The sequence below is a fragment of the Babylonia areolata genome, chromosome 20, assembly GCF_041734735.1.
Source record: "Babylonia areolata isolate BAREFJ2019XMU chromosome 20, ASM4173473v1, whole genome shotgun sequence".
NCBI lineage: Eukaryota > Metazoa > Mollusca > Gastropoda > Neogastropoda > Buccinidae > Babylonia > Babylonia areolata.
The window spans coordinates 54,404,391-54,423,793 of record NC_134895.1 but is presented as its reverse complement, the minus strand read 5'-3'; the positions used below and the strand labels follow the sequence as shown (position 1 = coordinate 54,423,793).

General features: G+C 45.0%; 1 protein-coding gene across 1 annotated transcript in view; it reads right to left on the bottom strand.

Annotated features, from left to right (window-relative positions):
- Positions 1–17,644, bottom strand: part of LOC143294740 (uncharacterized) — a 66,071-nt gene extending 48,427 nt beyond the window's left edge. The window contains exons 1-2 of the mRNA XM_076606197.1: positions 17,350–17,644; positions 11,084–11,315 (exon numbers count right to left, since the gene is read on the bottom strand). Coding sequence (XP_076462312.1) covers positions 11,084–11,315; positions 17,350–17,362 — 245 coding nt within the window. The 5' untranslated portion in view covers positions 17,363–17,644. The remainder of the gene's footprint in view (positions 1–11,083; positions 11,316–17,349) is intronic.
- Positions 17,645–19,403: the final 1,759 nt, after the last annotated feature.

Here is a 19,403-nt window from a genome sequence, read left to right as displayed (position 1 = left end):
TGGTGGAGCGGGTGGACAATGGGAATCGACAGAACGCTGTTGCTGTTTGGAAAGCTCCATAATTGTCCAATGCTTGATCTTCTATCGATTGCCCCATCACGCGGGCGTCAGTCGTCAGGGAACATTCCGCCACACAGTGTCCCCAGTACCGCTCCAGTTGCCAGTCACCAAAAGCCACTAAAGCCATCCGATTGCCCCGGTCAGGACACGTCCGACTCTATTGTTTTCTCTTCCACAGGCCGGGGGATCAGGGAAAGTGATCAGTTGACGGAGATCGTGGAAGACCCAGAGACTACTATTTTCTTTCTTTTTCCATCCCCGGAGATTGATTGGTTCGTCAGTCCGCTGTGTGGGCGTTCCTCACGCTCCCGCAAACCCACAGAATGACTACAGACAACCCGTCAGCGAACGGTTTTTGCGCACGCGGGTGTTAATTATTTTGCACGTTTTGCTTCTTTGTCCGTTTCCAGCCTTCCTTAGCCACCACACCAGGCTACAGGTATGGAGCCGGGACTCCAGCACCAGAACGACCAGGTAACCCATCGACAAACAATGAAATCAGATTAGCAGGCAATAATTGTGCATAGCAGGTACAGAAAGTTGCTAGAAGGAAAATTCTGTTGACACAAGGGCCTGGTTGCAAGAAAAATATTCCCCCTGTTATTCTGGCTTAGCCAGGTACACAATCAATCCACCAGCGGACCCAGCACCACAACGGTTCAAGCTGGTTCTTTTTGTCGTTGAAACAAACGTTGACAGGAATATCAATATTTCATGGTTCTATTGTTGTCGTCTCACGGCTTTGAAATTCAACTATTTCTTCTAGGATGAAATCCCACATGTATTATCGGTTATATACTCTCTCTCTAATATACACTCTCACACACAAACACACACGCGCGCGCGCCCGTGCGCGCACAACGGTTCTTGTTCTTTGTCGTTGAAACAAAACTCACAGGAATATCATTATTTCAATGTACTATTGACATACCTTGGTTTTGAAATTCAACTGCATTTTCAATCATGGGAATTCGAATGCATTATCTATTATATTCTCTCTCTCTCTCTCTCTCTCTCTTTCTCTCTCTCTCTCACACACACACACACACACACATAAACACAAACGCGCGCGCGCTCGCACGCACACCACGGTTATTGTTCTTTGTTGTTGAAACAAAACTCGACAGGAATATCAATATTTCATGTACTGCTAACATACCTTGGCTTTGAAATCCAACTGCATTTTCAATAATGGAATTTCAAATGCATCATCTGTTATACCTCTCTCTCTCTCTCTCTCTTGGGATAAAAGCAGATTGGGGAACCAAGTCCAAGTAATATGACCAAGTATAACTCATTTGAGTTCCATATGAACCTGTCCGAAAAACGCCATTGTGTGTTGTGTGTTTTACCTGCCAAGATCATCCACCCAAACAGGACTGCAGATAATTCTTCGATATCTGCAAATAATCTTATTTCTCAACACCTCGAGACAAACAATATTTCTTGTTGTTGTTGTTGTTCTCTCTCTCTCTCTCTCTTTACATATGATGAAGGAACGAGAAGAACGAGAGAGCATGAGACAGACTGACAGACAGGCAGACCAGCTCTCTCTCACACACACACACACACACACACACACACACACACACACACACACACACACACAATAAGAGAGAGAGAGAGAGAGAGAGAGAGAGAGAGAGAGAGAGAGAAGCACAACAGTCCGAGCCATCAAGCTTGCACTGACAGAAAAACCATCACTATAACAGAAGGAAATGGCTGCTTTTGTGGAGTGTAATTTTGCTGAATCACTGGTATAGGCTGCAGATTGTAATGCCAATTATTATGCTTTTATGAAGGTTATTGACAGGTAGACAGGCATCTCCAGCTCTTCCGCTTCGCCGAGCGGTCAAAAGCTGTTTGTTGCAAAGGCAGTGGTGCCGTGCATGTTTGAGGATGAAAAGGACAAAAGCGCGTCACGCGGCACTGAACAGCTTCTACTCTGCCAGTGCTCACACAAAGAAATTTGGTGACACTCTTGACAAAGCACTGTTTATGCAGCAATCCATCGATCAGACCTGTGAATCCTGCCACTGATAGTTACGGCGCATGAGTTCTAGTTAGAAATCTATTAATCAGACCTGTCAATCCTGTCACTGACAATTACGGCGCACCAGTTCTAGTTGGAAATACTTGTTCACAACTCATCTGTTTAAACTTGTCTCTTCTCTCATTCTCTCCCGTCTCGACAACCGTATTTCTCTCCATCCATTGGCCTTAAACGCATACACAACTCTGCCGCTCGACTCGTCTTCAGAAAGAGAAATTCAGAGCACGTCACTCCTCTCTCGCAGTCTCTGCCCTGGCTCCCTCTGCTTTGTTTATGGCAACTCAAAGTGAGCCAATAGTAAGGACTGTGTGCATGCATTTATACAAAGCCTTTAATTGACGCATCAGATACATATACAGATATCGAATACTTTATCATCTCAAGAAGAGAAATTCGTGCTTGGCTGAATAAACTTACTGCTGACGATGTGCTTTCGTAATGCTGTCAGTATATTACTCTTTAAATGAGCTATTCTGAAACGTGTGAATTATTCATATACTCTGAAATTCGTGTGAATTATTCATGTTTACTGTACCCCCTTCAGAAGGGGCCATGACCTATACTGATGAAACCTTTCGAGTTCGAGTTCCCCCAGCTCCATGTCTCGCACAGAATGAAGTACAAAACCAGTCCTATCTGTGTTATCAATGCATAAGCGAATCGGTCCCGATTCCATCCTATCAATGTGACTGCCTTCACTTCTACAACCCATCTTGCTCTCTACAGGTCAGCTTCAGATCCACTCTGTGTCTGCATTCCCGGATTGAAACAGCCCACAATCAACCGCCGCTCTTTTCTCTGGCCCGTTTCATTGTAACGAGCTGCCTCTTTCGCTTCGTCAGAACCTTACACTCCTCTTCCAAACCCCCTTCCTCTCTCCCATCCCCTCCCATCCCCACTCCCACACCCGATTCTGACCGTGAGCTTTTCTCCAGCAGGTGTTTATGATCATAGTTTCTTTTTTTCTTTTTTCATCCCTACGAATCAGTATTATATATGCGTGTGAATGGCAGGTGTCTGAACAAGATTCAGCGCCATGTAAATGCTATTACTAGTACTGTTACACAGGCATGCTCGAGTAATGATCTCATCAGGGCCATGAGTACTGGCCGATTCCTTCAGTCCTCTCGCGATCGTCCCCTGTTAAACTTCAAGCTACTTTATAAGATAAGAAGAAGAAGAACAGAAAGAATGAGATGGAAGTGCAGGAGGTCAAGGAGGAGAAGAAGAAGAGGAAACGAAATCCCAGTGCACTCGACAGGCAGGTAAATCTACAGGTGGATAGGCAAAGAGGTTAGTTTTAGATTTATCAATAAGTACGTAGGTAGGCAGAAGCTTTGTAAAGAAAAAGTTCTTTGATGTTTTGTCTGTAAGTGTTTCAATAATACACATTTCGGTGGTGATACATTTTGAGTTATTTGGCTGGTTGCCATATATGTGATGATTTATGGATATCCTTTTGTATCATCATACTTCATGACATCGTAGTTCTTTGTGCAATGTAGTCGGGTTTTTTTGTTGTTGGGTTTTTTTCAGTGTCCTTTCAAAATACTAAAGTATGCATTTCGAAAAGTTGTTGGGTTTTTTTTTTCATGGTAGAAGGCAGGTAGGCCGGGAGATAGGAGTGTTTGTTGATTAGGTTGGCAGGCAGACAACAACAAAAAACAACAAACAAAATGTAGACAGAAAATCGGCAACGGGTATCTTTTACTGAGTTGTCCAGCTGTTTACAATACATACAACCCAATTCGTTCACACTTCACTGTCACAAGGGAAAAACATCTACCTCTCAACACAGTCCAGGGTCCAACTGACTACAAGGCAGGGCAATCTCCGACGAAGTCCCTGATAACATCTCCTTTCTGTCCACTGGCACAACAGGGCTATCATTATGTTCTTTACCCTACGAGGGGTAATGACTGTGAAACACTGCTGTGAATGTCAGCGTGGGCAGACCCTATCCAGCCTGGGCCATGTGATCTGGCCTGATATGACCGTCTGATTAACTTGCGCAAAGTCACACTGTGACGGTGTGATTGTTGGAAGCCCTAACTTGTGGCCATGTCATATGGCATTTCCAATTCAAAGGAAGAGAGAAAAGAGAATGAATGAGTGAATCAATCAGTTTTTGTGAAGGTAACTTATTAAGCACATACAATCAATCAACTTCTGAGAAGGTAACTTATTAAGCACATACAATCAATCAACTTCTGAGAAGGTAACTATTAAGCACATACAATCAATCAACTTCTGAGAAGGTAACTTATTAAGCACATACAATCAATCAACTTCTGAGAAGGTAACTAATTAAGCACATACAATCAATCAACTTCTGTGAAGGTAACTTATTAAGCACATACAATCAATCAACTTCTGTGAAGGTAACTTTTTAAGTACATATTCCATTATTCATTCATCCCTCGAAAACAAACACAGAAAAAGTGGAAAAGGAAACAGAGGAAAAGATAAACAGAAATACAGAGACCGAGAGAGACAGACTGATATGAATAGAGACAAACAGAAAGCGGCCGAACAAGCGGAGAGAGGCAGAGACAGAGAGACAGACGGATGAAAAATTATCAGATTTCAATCAATCAATGTTTCAAAAAATGTCCACATTAAAAAAGTATCCTGAAATTTTAGGAACTGGGACACGACTCTGTATTGTGGAAATAAAAGTGTCAAAAGATAGCTTGTAGAATGTCATCAATTCAAACTGGAAAGCCAAGGTTTGTGATTTTATTGAATCATTTTGCAAATTTGAGTCAATTAGAATACGGTATCACATTTTCTGTGTATGCGAGCGCTGGTGTTGAGGAAGGGGGTGTTGTGTGTGTGTGTGTGTGTGTGTGTGTGTGTGTGTGTGTGTGTGTGTGTGTGTGTGTGTGCGTGTCACACTCGCGTGAGAGAGAGTGGGAGAGATGAGAGACAGAGAGAGAGAGAATTACAGCCAAGCACAAATTAAGATTCAACACAGCCGGTTTCGGTGGTATAAAAAAAAAAAAAGAAGAAAGAAAGATGGAAAGAAGGGTAGCAGGAAATAAAGAAAAGGGGAAAGGGGGAAAAGGGAAAAAGAGATATGGAGACAAAAACAGGCAGACAGAGAGAGAGAGAGAGAGAGAAACTGAGAGAGGGGGACCGACAGACAAACACTCCGACAAATAGAAAAAAAAAATATATATATATATATATATATACATATAACACTTGTCCAAGGTGACTGACGCAAGTTCCTCTCATACACTCACATAACCCTTTTCGTATAACTCCGCTGGCAAGATTTACAGGCAGGACACACGGACAGTCGCGTGAGGAAAGTATATATATCACAACATGACGGTGCATTGTTGGAGGGAAAGACTTGTTCGATGAGGAGTGGGACGATAACGGACACCAGACATCTTCTAAGTGTCAGAACTGCCGAGCCAGTCAAAGTCTGGCTATAGTATATAATTCAAACGATTCTCCTTCGGCGAAAATTATTTACCCGTCTTTTGTCATCTTTACGAAATGGTTGTTTCCACGCCCGTTCCCTGTTTCTTCTTCTTCTTTTTCTTCCTCTCTATCTCTCTCTCCCTCATTCTTTCTCTTTCTCTCACCACACCCTTCATCTTTTCTCTCACTCCCCTGTCCATATCATGTTGATCTGTGTGTGTGTGTGTGTGTGTGTGTGTGTGTGTGTGTGTGTGTGTGTGTGTGTGTGTGTGTGTGTGTGTGTGTGAGCTTGCAAGTCATATGCGCACTGATATATTATTCACGCTATTCCATTCATTATGTGATCGTTTTGTTAGTGGTCCACTCCTCTGTTATGGGCCGGAGGCCTAACAAATAAACCATTGTCCTGTCTTCTCTTGTCTTTCTCTCTCCCCTTGTCACCCCCTCCCCAAGCCGCCCCCCACCCCCCACCCCCCGTCCCCTCTCCCGTCCCCCCCTCCCCCAAACACACACACACACATCCCCTCTCCCATCCCCACAGAGTGATACACACAAAATATGTCTACACTGTACGTCTTCGCAATGTCTTTCCCCATGTAAATGCCTGGCCGAGACTGGATTCACTCTTGCCAGCAAACCGTACGACGCTGTTATCTTCCTGTGATTTCTGGCTTTGCATGCTTCTGTCACCGATGACAATCGACACTGTTGCCATACTGTGTTATGCTAGTCACTGAGACATGTACGGACATTTGTTTGTCCAGTCAGTATATCTGTGTCAAGGAATGTCATCCTTTGATCCTGAGAAATTTCTGACAGAAAAATACCGAGTGCTTGAAACAGACTACAGACAGATACATTAAAACCCATCATACAGCGGCAGTAATGAATGGCCCAGAACAGCACAATCCCCAAAACGCAGGCAGTCGGATTCGTTCTCCATCTTCACTGCGCACAGTAAGGACGAAAGTTGATATACAATAGACATTTTCAACAACAACAGATTTGCCAGTGATATACCTCATCGATATTATCTAGCAGAAATTAGAAGACAAAAGTGTGAATGACAAAAGGAACTGCAGACACACGTACAATATGAAACACTGAGCCATTATATGAAGAAACTTTTCTTCTTTTGTGTCCATGTGACAGCAGTTGTCACGAGACAAAAACTACAAAATTAATAACATTTTGGGGGAATCTGGGTAGGCTTGTACATGTTTGTTTTCATGTGACATCCTTGCAGATAGTTTCATAAACATGACGTTTTCTTGGTAATATCTTGTTATTTTTTTATCGTTTGTACACAAATATCAGTTGTAGCCTAGAATATACATAATAAGCATGATTGTTTGTTAATTTATTTTATTTTATTCATTTATCGGGTTTTTTAATCTGCTTCCGTGCTGTACCGCTATGGAATGATGCAACCCTAAAATATCTACCACTTTATTCTCGCTCCAACAAATTGTTTGGAGAATGGAAGTTCCTTTGAAACTATGACGATTAGTAATATCTGATTTATTTGTATACGGTCAGAAATCAACAGTCTGCTCAAACGTTTCACAAAAGACGGGGCCCAAACTGGGCCATAAATCGTTCATGTAGCATTAGTTTTATGACACACATTGCGGAAGCTTTCGAAGGCTTTTAAACCTGAGCTGCCACTCCGATAGGAATAATAGAAAATGAATTCGAAAAGTCCGTCCACGGACAGCTTCCATAGAAATCATTGCTGATACTTATTTTCTTATTACTGATATTTCACTCCCTTATAATGGACAGACAGCGGGTTGATACATGTCGGTGACCCACCTAATCCCGACAAGCACAGGCAAAGTCTGATGACGATGATTCCGCTGCAGCTGAAGGCGAATTCTGCGACTGTCGACCAGCGGGTGATATTCGTTGCTGCCGGACTTCGCCAGCCCCACCGGACCGCGGTTCCCGTAGGAAAAGTTGAGCGGAGGGAGAGAATGGGTGGAGTGACGCTCTGGTACCATGACAGACTTGGGGCTTTGTGGCCGTGTTGTTTCAGGAACCGCTCACTGAAGGACAATGGTGACACAAACGGGAACCGGCTCTTTTAGCCACGTCACGGTCTTGTTTTCAAGCACGGTCCGAAAGAAAATCTCCAGGGAAAACAAAAACAAACAGGCGACATAGTTTTCAAGCCCATGCACTTCTTTTTCGGGTATGGTTTGGAGTTTTCTATCTTCGGATGCTATCTTCTTCTTCTTCTTCTTTTTTTTTTTTTTTTTTTTTTTTTTCAAATATGAAATATAAGTTTGAAACGTTTTATCAGGTTCTTCCTAGGGTGAAAACAAGAGTGTCCTGTCACTGAATCTTGCATGATTGATTTGTATGATAAATTCCGTTATAAAAATGATTGAAGAAAAGTGCTAAAATGTGTATATCCATAGTTTTATTAGTAACACGAACAGGCTTTTTTTATTAAGAAAAAAAAATAATTTCCTTCATAAAAATCACTGAAGCAAAACGCTAAAAATGTATACATATATCCATTGTTTTATTAGCGACAGTTGTTTTGTAAGGTGATAATTACAGCTCAATATGCTGTAACAGACCGAGCTCATCACAATCGTTGTCCTATCAAGTAAATAAAATCTTTAAAAAATCAAGGAAGCGCTTGGTTATAAGCTGACTCGTCCATATTTTTCGAATAAGCATGAATTAAACAACATCTGTCTAAATCAACTTGTGGTGAATGGACAATAAGCCAGTCAGAAGAAGAAGAAAATAAGTGTTTAAAAAAAGAAGATTTTTTCTACTACCATCATGAAATGCTAAAAAAATATATTCTCCACACATAGGCCTTTTTCTGATGTCACTGAACACATAAATCCACCTCATTCACTTCTTGTATGATTCCACTTCTAAGCGGAGTAACACTGTGCGATGGGAACTTACAACACTTCACAGCACTTCCTTTCGCTGACCATTTCTCTGCTCACTATGTCTACATCATGTGTACGTGTGGAAGGGGTGGTATACCACACGTCAGTGATCTAGTTGAAAAGCGAAACTGTGAAGTCCAGAGGACTGGCTTTGCAAAACACTGGTCCCAGATGACAACGTGAACAGACACGAAAGGTGCTTCCAGTCTCGCGCTCCATGCTTTCCAGTGAGCTGAATAGTTAGTCGTTAGTCGTCTGTTGGCAGCAAGCGCTATGTGATCTTCGCTTTTTCGGTTCGGTACACCCCTCTGTATGAACAATAGTGGCCGTTTGAAAAAGGGCTGAAGGCTCTTGCATGAGGTGTTAACCCCTCTTTAAAATCGTCACTGTCCTCAGTCCGACACTAGGGCGCTCGGCATTCACCATCTCGGTAACCCCTGGCAACGGCCTGTGTAAACTTTGGGTTAAACATCCTCCCTTGCAAATCAAACGTTTTCAGTTCTCTGGGAATTTAATCCACAACGGTGCCGCAAAAAACTTCATTTGCTACTTCTCCACGCCTCGCTGGCTTTATATCACGTTTCTGAAAGAACTGTTTCTGTCCTGGTCCAAACAGATGTTGTGAGTATGTAGGTTTAGGTAAAGGTGTGTATATGTCAGTGTTCATGTGTGCGCTTGTCAGAAGTATATATATTACAAAAATGGGAGAAGAGATAACAGGTGTGTACAAAAGTCATTGTTCAATTTTATTATCTGTATTGCCACCCTCCCTCTCTAGCTCCACACAAACGAACCAAACACGTTTGACTGACAACAGGTCATCAATGCCCTGAAAATGCGTCGATCCCCACACAGTTACAACAAAAACTGGCTGTAAATAGAAACTTGATGGTGCTATTCACCATACCATTAACGCCCCAGCCAAAAAGTAAAAGAGTTCATGAGGTAATGAGACACAGAGACGGAGAAGGGACAAACGGTCAACAATGCGGGCAGACTGTCAAGGGTAACCAGTGGGCCCATGACTTTGGACTTAGCCCGTTGTGTATTGTTCTGGCGACATTCGAACTCTGACAGCGAGTTGTGGAGAAGTGCAAGCGTTAACGCTTCCTGTCTCTCCATCTTTTCATTTACTTTATCCGATGCAGAATATGTAATACAGCAGATCTATTGTTCACAAACAGGAAAATGCACACGCGGTAAAAAGACGTCTACAAGACAGTCACACAAAAAGAAGCACATTCAAAAGCATGAAGAAACCATGCCATTGAATGATAATAATAATAGATGAGACGGATAGTAACCACAAAGAAATGTTCTAAATATATGAATGGTTAACGTGTATCATTTTCTTTTTTCTTTTTTCTCCGTTTTTCAATACAACATAAATCGTGCAAGCATGCTAATAAGTACGTTTGTACGCACACACAAGCCCCCCCACCCACCCCAACCTCAAGCCCACCCACCCCACATGCACGCTCACAAGAGCGCGCACATACAATTTGTATAATTAAAAAACAACAAACAAAAAAACAAATGTGTGTGTGTGTGTGTGTGTGTGTGTGTGTGTGTGTGTGTGTGTGTGTGTGTGTGTGTGTGTGCGAGCGCGCGCGCGCGTGTAATCATTAAAGCATTACTTCTCCACTCGGCTGGATTTCCACACACATTGCACTGGTTAATGTTAGTACTTCGATGATTTGCAACGAAATCGCCAAACACATTTACGGGTGCAGTAGACTCGATAATCACTCCGGACGTGTCCAATTATTTCGAGAAAATTATGATCAGCGAACCGGACACGTTCTCCAAGTTTCTTTCCAGTTTTATGATAAAAATGATGTAGTAAAATGACCGTGGAGATATGTTTTGCTTATTGAAAAATTATTGTACCCATCACAAAGGTGCATTTTCTTTGTAACTAGAAGGCGTGAAAAGAACTTTATTCTGAGCTAATTTGGCGTCAACAAAGTATTTCCAGAGAAATTTTCTTTTAAGATTTACCAAACACACACAGACACATATATACATACATACATGCACGCACACACGCACGCACGCAAACACACACACATAAATACATACATACAGACACATGGGCAACGGATAAAAAAAAGACAACACATTGTGAAATAACATGCAATAAAGTCCAGGTAAGCTGACAAAACATAGTCTCCCGATATCCCGAGGTGGGACATTATTCTCCTTGAATTTTATTACTTTCCGAATATGGAAATGTGTAATATAAAAATCACCTGAGAATGCATCTAAAATGCAATATGATAATTTTCATGATAATGCATTTTCTTATAAAGTATATCCAAAGTCAATCAGACCTCCAGGCGCATTACATAGCCAGATGCAAAGGCTTGCTTCATGGCTCACCTGTGACTCCTGATGAACATCAACAAAACCAAGGGTAGGGACGAGGCGGAGGAGGTAGTGTGTGTGTGTGTGTGTGTGTGTGTGTGTGTGTGTGTTGTGTATGACATCAACAGACACGATTTCTGTTTCAGCATCACCTCCCACCAGTTGCAGTGCAGGCCGAAACGTGGACGTTGTCTCTCTGACCTTGTTAGGCAGGTAGGCAGGTAGGTAGGTAGGTAGAGAACCGACTCACCTTTTGGAGGCCAGGTCTGTGTCGGAGGACAAGAGGAGCTGGTGCTTGTGGGACAGGTGGTCAATGAGCTGCCTGACGGTGGGGATCTTCTCTCTCTTCGGGGGAGGAGGACGCCGGACCAGGCGCACCCGAACCCCGTGGTTGGCGTACAGATGTGTCAGCAGGTCGCACCCGGCAGGCAGGTGCAAAGTGCCGTCAGGATCCACCCGAACCCGTCTGTCTGCCCCCTCCACTGGCATGCACATGCACATCACATCACACGATGCACCCACCTTCTTCATTGGTTCGGGGGAAGCTTTTTCTTATCTTTCTTTTATTTTTAACAAATCAGTAATATTTAGGGTTCTCTCCTACTCCCCTGCCTGTCCCATTCACTATTCACTAGCATGGGCGAGAGAAGAAAAAAAAAAAAGCACGGAACGGTTTCTTATATCAGTCTTTGACTTAAGCAGTTTCCTTTACATCATTGCGACAGCGCAGTGTGAACTGATCCGATTCGATTCAGCTCAGAATTTCACATTTGATTATTTCACTTCAATTTTGTTCTGTCCAAAGAAACAGCAATCAAAACAAAACTGTTTCGCATTTATCAAATCACATGAACCCAGTGGTAGGATGACGAGCAAAATAAGTGAATACTGGGTGTTTCTTGGCGATTTACAAAAAGTCAGTGTGTCAGGTCAGGGGCATAGCCCTTGCTACTGGTACCATGTAACCCAGTACTACCTGCCGCATGTGAAGACTCCCAACAACGGACCAGGCAGAGGAGGAAACCTTTCCCAACGGCTGTGAAGGCGGAAGAGGATGACCAAAGGGCAGGGAGAGCTCTTATCCTTAGCTGGAAGTCCTCCTGGGAGACGGAACTCCGAAGAAAAAACCTGCACCTGTCGAGGCCGTCCTACACGTGGCAGTATCTGCACCTTTGGGACTGTGAGCGTCGGTAGGCGAGAGAGTGGGGAAGGGACTGCACAACTCTCTACTAATTAAAAAAAAAAAAAAAAAAAAAAAAAAAAAAAAAAAAGTCACATGTGCTGGTCAGGCAACCAGGCTAATGTCGGAACGACGAGCTAGCCCTCAACATCCAACATTCCCAAGCCCTGCGACGATGGAGAAGTGGTAACGGGCAGAGGATGCTGCTGGCAGTTCCTAGTCACGACTCTGCACGCAGGCGGCTGTGGGGTGATGGTCGTCCGCTGTAGACTGGGGCAGAAGCGGCGCCCGTATCCTCCCACAGTGTCAGAGCAGCCCTTTTTAGGGACAGCACTGCTCTCCCCACATGGGGGAGGGGAGATAAAAGGATCCCAAAACAAAGCCTGTCTCGCCTAGTACCTAGTAGGAAACCGCACCTACTTGGACATCCAACACTAGCGGTCGAAAACAGCAGAAGAAAATAACCAGGAGTCATGCCCTGACTCTGGGTGCCTGGAATGTTCGCACCCTTTTAGACAGAGACGACAGACCAGAAAGGCGCACAGCGCTCATTGCTAGAATGCTTGATCGCTACCAGGTTGACATAGCAACCCTGAGCGAAAACGGATTTGCCGGTGAAACCCAGCTGGAGGACGTTGGAGGGGGCTACACCTTCTACTGCATTGGGAAGCCAGATGGCACCCCAAGAACCTCAGGCGTAGGCTTTGCCATACGAACCAAACTTGCATGACAGCTTGACAGCCTTCCACGTGGGATAAACGATAGGCTGATGACCCCTGCGTCTGAAGCTGTCCGAGGATCACTTCTCCACAATCATCAGCTGCTATGCCCCGATGATGACCAACCCTGATTACATCAAAGAAGCTCTCTACGAGGAGCTCAGCCGCACCATTTCAGCGGTAGACAGAAAGGACAGGCTGATCATCCTTGCGGATTTCAATGCCCGCGTCGGCGTGGACTTCTCCTCGTGGCCAAAAGTCCTAGGACAGCACGGCACTGGCAAGTGCAATTCCAACGGACTGCTTTTGCTCTCGTTCTGCGCGCAACATGGACTGACTATCACCAACACCCTCTTCCAACAAGCGGACAAGTACAAGAACACATGGATGCACTCCCGCTCCAAGCAATGGCACATGCTGGACTATGTGGCTGTCCGGCAGAAGGACAGAGGTGATGTTTCCATTACACGCTGCATGGGAGGAGCAGTCTGTTGGTCGGACCATCGCCTGGTACGCACGATGAACATCAGACTTGCACACAAGCTCCAACCAGCCAGGCAGAAACCCCCTAGGAAGCTGAACATCCATCGCCTCCCTATCACCAAGGACGTGCGGCAGCAGCAAATCCAAGCAGCTATCCAAGAAATTCCTGCATCGACTGAATTAGAAGAGGTATGGAGAACCTTTAGAGATGCTGTGTACACAGCAGCAGCTGACACACTCGGCTTTGCACAGAGGAGCCACAAAGACTGGTTTGACGAGAACGACTCTGGAATCTCCACGCTCCTGAATACACTGCATATACGGCATCAGGATCACATTTCCCATAAAGACTGCCAGAGGAAGAAGAACCAGTTCTTGCAAACCAGGCAACTCGTACAGAAGAGGCTGCGTGAGATGAAGAACACCTGGTGGGAGAGAAAGTCCGAAAAGCTTCAGTCTGCTGCTGATGCTCACGACATGAAGACCTTCCATGATGGTCTACGAGCTGTGTACGTACCGAGAGTCACAGGGTCAACCTCTGTCCGAGCCTTGGACCAGATCACCCTCCTGACAGACAAGAAAGACATCCTTGCCCGCTGGGCAGAGCACTTCAACACCCTCCTCAACAGGGACTCGTCCGTATCTGACGAGGTAATTACAGCCCTCCCACAGCTACCAGTCAGTGACTCGCTAGCTGCCCCTCCCACCAAGGCTGAGACCCGGAAGGCCCTGAAGCTGACGTCAGGAAAAGCACCAGGAGCGGATGGAATCCAGGCTCACATCTACTGGAGGCGAGGTGCGGACAGACAAACTGACCGCCCTGTTCCAGTCTATCTGGGTGAGAGGGGAGGTCCCCGAGGATTTCAAGGATGCTTCAATTGTCCACATTTACAAACGGAAGGGAGACAAAACATCCTTCGATAACCACCGTGGAATCTCTCTCCTCTGCATCGCCGGCAAGATATTCGCCCGCATCATACTGAACAGACTGGTTGACCATGTCTCCAACACAGTCATCCCTGAAGCACAGTGCGGCTTCCACTCAGGCAGGGGAACATGTGACATGGTGTTTGCCGTACGCCAGATGCAAGAGAAGTGCCGTGAGCAGAAGAAGAAGCTCCACATGGTCTTTGTAGACCTGACTAGGGCCTTCGACACGGTGAACCGCCGTGGTCTGTGGAAGATCCTCCTAAAGCTCGGCTGCCCAGAGAGACTAATCCAGATGATTGCGTCATTCCACGATGGCATGCAGGCAAGAGTACAGGAAAATACTGACATGTCGGATCCGTTCCCTGTGGTAAATTGAGTGAAGCAGGGCTGCGTCCTGGCACCGACACTGTTCTCCATTCTCTTCTCTACCATGCTGATTGACGCCTTCCAAGACTGTGACCGGGGCATCTACATTCAGTTTCGCACAGATGGCAAACTTTCCAACTTGTGGCGACTCCACGCCAGGTCCAGGGTGTTTGAGGCACTGTTGAGAGAGTTCCTCTTCGCTGATGACTGCACGCTTGCTGCACACACCCATGAGGACATGCAGTTCATTATGGACAGGTTCTCAACCTCCTGCAGGCGTTTTGGACTCCATCAGCTTCAGCAAGACCGAGTCCATGTACCAACCAGCTAGCTCACAGAACGCCAGTGCCTCCCCCTACCTGCAATCAAGATCGATGACACAGAGATCAAGTCAGTAGACAAGTTTTGCTACCTGGGCAGCACCCTATGCAGCAACGGAGCCCTTGATGCAGAAGTGACGCTGCGCATCGCCAAGGCCAGCTCCGCCTTTGGCAGACTCAACAACAGGCTGTGGAACAACAAAGGCATCAGTCTCAGCACCAAAATCAAAACATACAGAGCTGTTGTGCTGACCACCTTGAAAACATGGACGACGTATCGCCGTCACATTCAACAACTTGAGCAGTTTCACCAGAGATGCCTACGAAAGATCCGCTGGACAGGACACGTTGTCCGAATGCCAGACAGCAGGATCCCGAAGATGCTCTTGTATGGCCAGCTGAGGGAAGGCCACCGCGAACTTGGAAGACCCTGCAAGCGCTTCAATGACACCTTGAAGACAAACCTCAAAGCCTGTGACACAGACATCGATTCCTGGGAAACTGATGCCCTTGACCACTTTCGCTGGAGGATGCTGTGCTCTAGTGGCATAAAGACGTTTGAAAACAAGAGAACGCTGGCCATTAAGGAGAAGCGTGAGCGAAGGAAGCAGGGCTCAACTTCTGGAGACGTTTTTCATTGCAACATCTGTGGGAAGTGCTGCGAATCTAGAATCGGCCTCTTCTCCCATATGAGGACACACACCGACAGATAAGCCTGCCTGCCTACTCATCCGTCGGTCCGACGGGAGACTTCATAACAAAAAGTCACCAGTTTGCTGTGAAGACACTTTTCATCACTGACCGTGCTTGCACCAGTGCTTAGGTGAAAGAACGAAAGTGCTACAAAAACATGATTTGTTCAAATATGTTGCTTTACTTAACAGCCAGTTTCCTTCTTACATATATATATATATACGAAAAGTTCCGTACGATGTTTTGGATAGCATTTCATGTACCTCTTATTTCTTTATAATTTTAACAGGCACAAATCTAAAAGGTTACTTGACATTCCACATCACACGACAGCAACAGATATGAAGTTAACAATGTAGATTCTTTTTTTTTTTCAATTAATGATTTTAAAAAAAACCCACACATTTCGAAATCCGATGGTTGATATTCATATCCAATTGTTAAAACGAAGCATGATGATTCTCTTCAAATATTCACACGGAAAAAATCACCAGTAACTGACCACTCGGAGTACTGTTGTGAGTATGCCTGGACAACAGTGACTTTGAAAGTGGATGGAATAAAGGATGTGGGATGGGGGTCATTTATATCTCATATTGTTTACTTCTTTTTTTTTTTCTTAGTTTACTTTGTTTATTTTTTGTCATGAATGTTCAGACCATTTTCACTTTCTTTGGCCTGTACAGCTTACTAATGTAAACGACCGCAGGAAACGGACCCGCGCGCGCGCGCGCGTGTGTGTACAAGGGTTGACATATTGACTGTTGATGAATGCGAAGTGCGTGTTAATAAAATGCATGATTGTACGCAAACTTCTACGGAGAGACCTAAACAACTCAGGCATTGGCAACACATTCTGTGGTTTCTCTTGTGACGGTCGAAAATTATGCAGGTTTAACCGTTAATTGCTGATCACCATTGTTTTTCTTGTATTTCGTTCTTTTCTTTCCATTTTATATATTTCCTCTCTCTCTCTCTCTCCCCTGTGTGTGTGTGTGTGTGTGTGTGTGTGTGCCTTCCTTTCATACCAAACTTCTTTTCTCCTAACGCATTCTTCTCTCCAACACTCTATCAATCACTTCATGACCAATATCGCTAATACTTCCTTCGGTCTGCCCTCCTAAACACTGGAAAGGAGGTCTGTCATAGATAACGTCAATCACGAAACGAATTGCCTACCTTGTGTTCGATAAACTTGATTTTTTTTTTTTAATTCTCTGTCTACAGCAAACTTTAATTATTATTCTTCGATATCTTTAGCTGCAATTCACGCACAAATTTTCAACAATAACAACAGCAACAACAACAACAACAACAACAACAAAAAAGAACGAAAATAGCTGTTTACGTATTGTTCTGAGCCTAACACGTATCAACTTCATTATGTATCGGAATCGATTGCACGCTGAGACGGCCTTTAGAAGAAGAGGATTTTATTTAGAGAAAAACACTCATTACGGGTTTGCGTCTTTGTGTCTAACTAAACAGAGAGGGTCAGGGAGCGGCCAGTGGCTGGTTAGCGGGGAGGGGGAGAGGGTGTGTGGGGGTGGGGGGGTGGGGGGGGAATAGGGGGGGGGGGCGAGGTCGCGAAGCGTTTGTCGTTGAATGGGGCATTTAAAAACAAGAAACAGGCTAGTTCAAAGACTTCTCGAGACAATCGATGTCGTTGCTGTGTTTCCAAGACAATGCCGTGACTGTAAATGGCAACGTTACGATATCGATGAATAGGGGTTTGGAGAAGGACATAGTGGGGCGGGGGGTGGGGGCGGGGGCGGTCAAAGAGGGAGCGGGGCGGGGGGCAAGAGGGACATAAACAGTGACCTACCTGGTCTGAGCATAGCGACATGCGTTGATAATCCAACGAAGCCACGTACAGAGCAGAAGTCGACAGTGTGGAATGCCGGTACTGTATGTTAGCCCCGATCTTTAACACACCTACCCGCCCTCTCTCTGTCTGTCCCCACCTAGTACCAACACAGGTTACTATTAGCACAACATGCTGCCGGTTTGGCTTGAATGCTCTCGGGGACTTCAAGTGTAACGAAACCGGATTGTGCAGACAATAAGCCACAGGGGCTTGAAGAACGTCGCAAACTTACAGGTTGTACCCGTTCTGTTTGTCAAAGCGACCACCGTTACTTCAACCTCGTGGCCTACATACACTCACAACACTGATAGTGAAGAGACGTTAAATCGGAGAAAGCTCAAACAAGCGCATGTGTGTGCGCGAGCACGCGCGCGCGCGCACACACACACACACACACACAAACACACGCACGCACGCTCGTTCGCACGCACGCACGCGCACACACACACACACACACACAATCACGCACGCTCGTTCACACACACACACACACACACACACACACACACTCGCACGCACGCACGCACACATGTCATTAAATTCACTTCTTTTTTTTAAACGAAAACAAACTTAAGGATGAACTCATGGGGGAAAACATAACTTCTAAAAAATGCTAAACCTGTACGTTTAACAAACAGCCGAATCCATTATTTCTGAAGAAAATGTGATCATTATCAATGTTTTAAAAAAGATAAAAACAAACGAAAAGAAACAAACAACAACAACAAACATACGAAAAGAAACAAAACAAAAAAACAAAAACAAAAAAAGCGTATAGACCACACTAAACCGAACTCCTGAAATGTGTACACTGTAGCAGCAAGCTAACATCTTCTGGAACACACTATGTAGCATCAAACTCCCTCAATTCACACAAGTTTTATACGTTTAAAACCCGCAAACTCCCCCCTTTCTTCCTAGCGACCAAAAGACTCCCCATGAATGTCGGTTTACCAATTTCGGTCTCGGGTATTCTAACGGGTCATATTCGTGACAGCTATTCAGTTTAACCGCTGGCACATGCGTCTGAATGATTTGGGGCTGTACAAATACTGTGCCTTTCTTTGATGCCGACGGTTGCTTCGGGTGAATGCCAGTACTGTGGACGCTCTGTGACCAATATAAAGCTTCTGGTGGAGACAGCTGGAAATTTACAAGCGGGGCACCTTTTCACAGGTACAGCTCTATCTTGTCAACAATACAGCCAAGAAGACTGGGGCCGGAGAAGAGATCCAGGCAATTCCGCTGTCACCAGACGTGAATGAGTGCGGAAAAGAATTTTTCTTTTTTTTCATAATCATGTGTAAAGAAACAGAAACTTTTTTTTTTTTAATTCAGCGTCGTGAAGTCAAACAAGAAATGCGACTGTGTTTTGACCCCCGTAACTGAGCACTGTTCATATTGCACGGGAGTTGAGCTGACAGCAGTCTGTGTGTTGCTTCTCAATCATTCTGGTCAAACACCTCGTCGGGAAAATCTGAATGAAAAACAATGTGTGTGTGTGTGTGTGTGTGTGTGTGACAGGCAGACAGACAGACAGACTGGCAGGCAGACAGACAGCGACACAGAGAGATAGGCAGAGAGACCGTCACATAAATAGACTGGCTGGCAGGAAGACAGATAGGCAGCGACACAGAGAGAGACAGAGAGAGACAGACAGACAGACAGTGGGAGGGAGACACACAGAGACACTGAGACAGACAGACAGACAGACAGACAGTCTGGAGTGCGTGTGTGAACGGGGGACTGGGAGAAGGTGGACAAATGGGTGGGTGAGTGAACGGGTGATAGATGGTTGTGTTGATGTGACAATGCGGTCTATGAAACCCTGAGCTGAGCTGTCAACATGACACACGGCACTGTGGTATCTGAGAAGAAAAAACAGACAAAATATATAGACAATACATTGTCTGCGTTGGAATGTACATCAGATCTGAAACCTGAGTCACTACACTGCTAAACGCAGTGGTGGTGGGGGGTGGGGGTTCGGGGAGTTGGGGGGGGGGGGCACT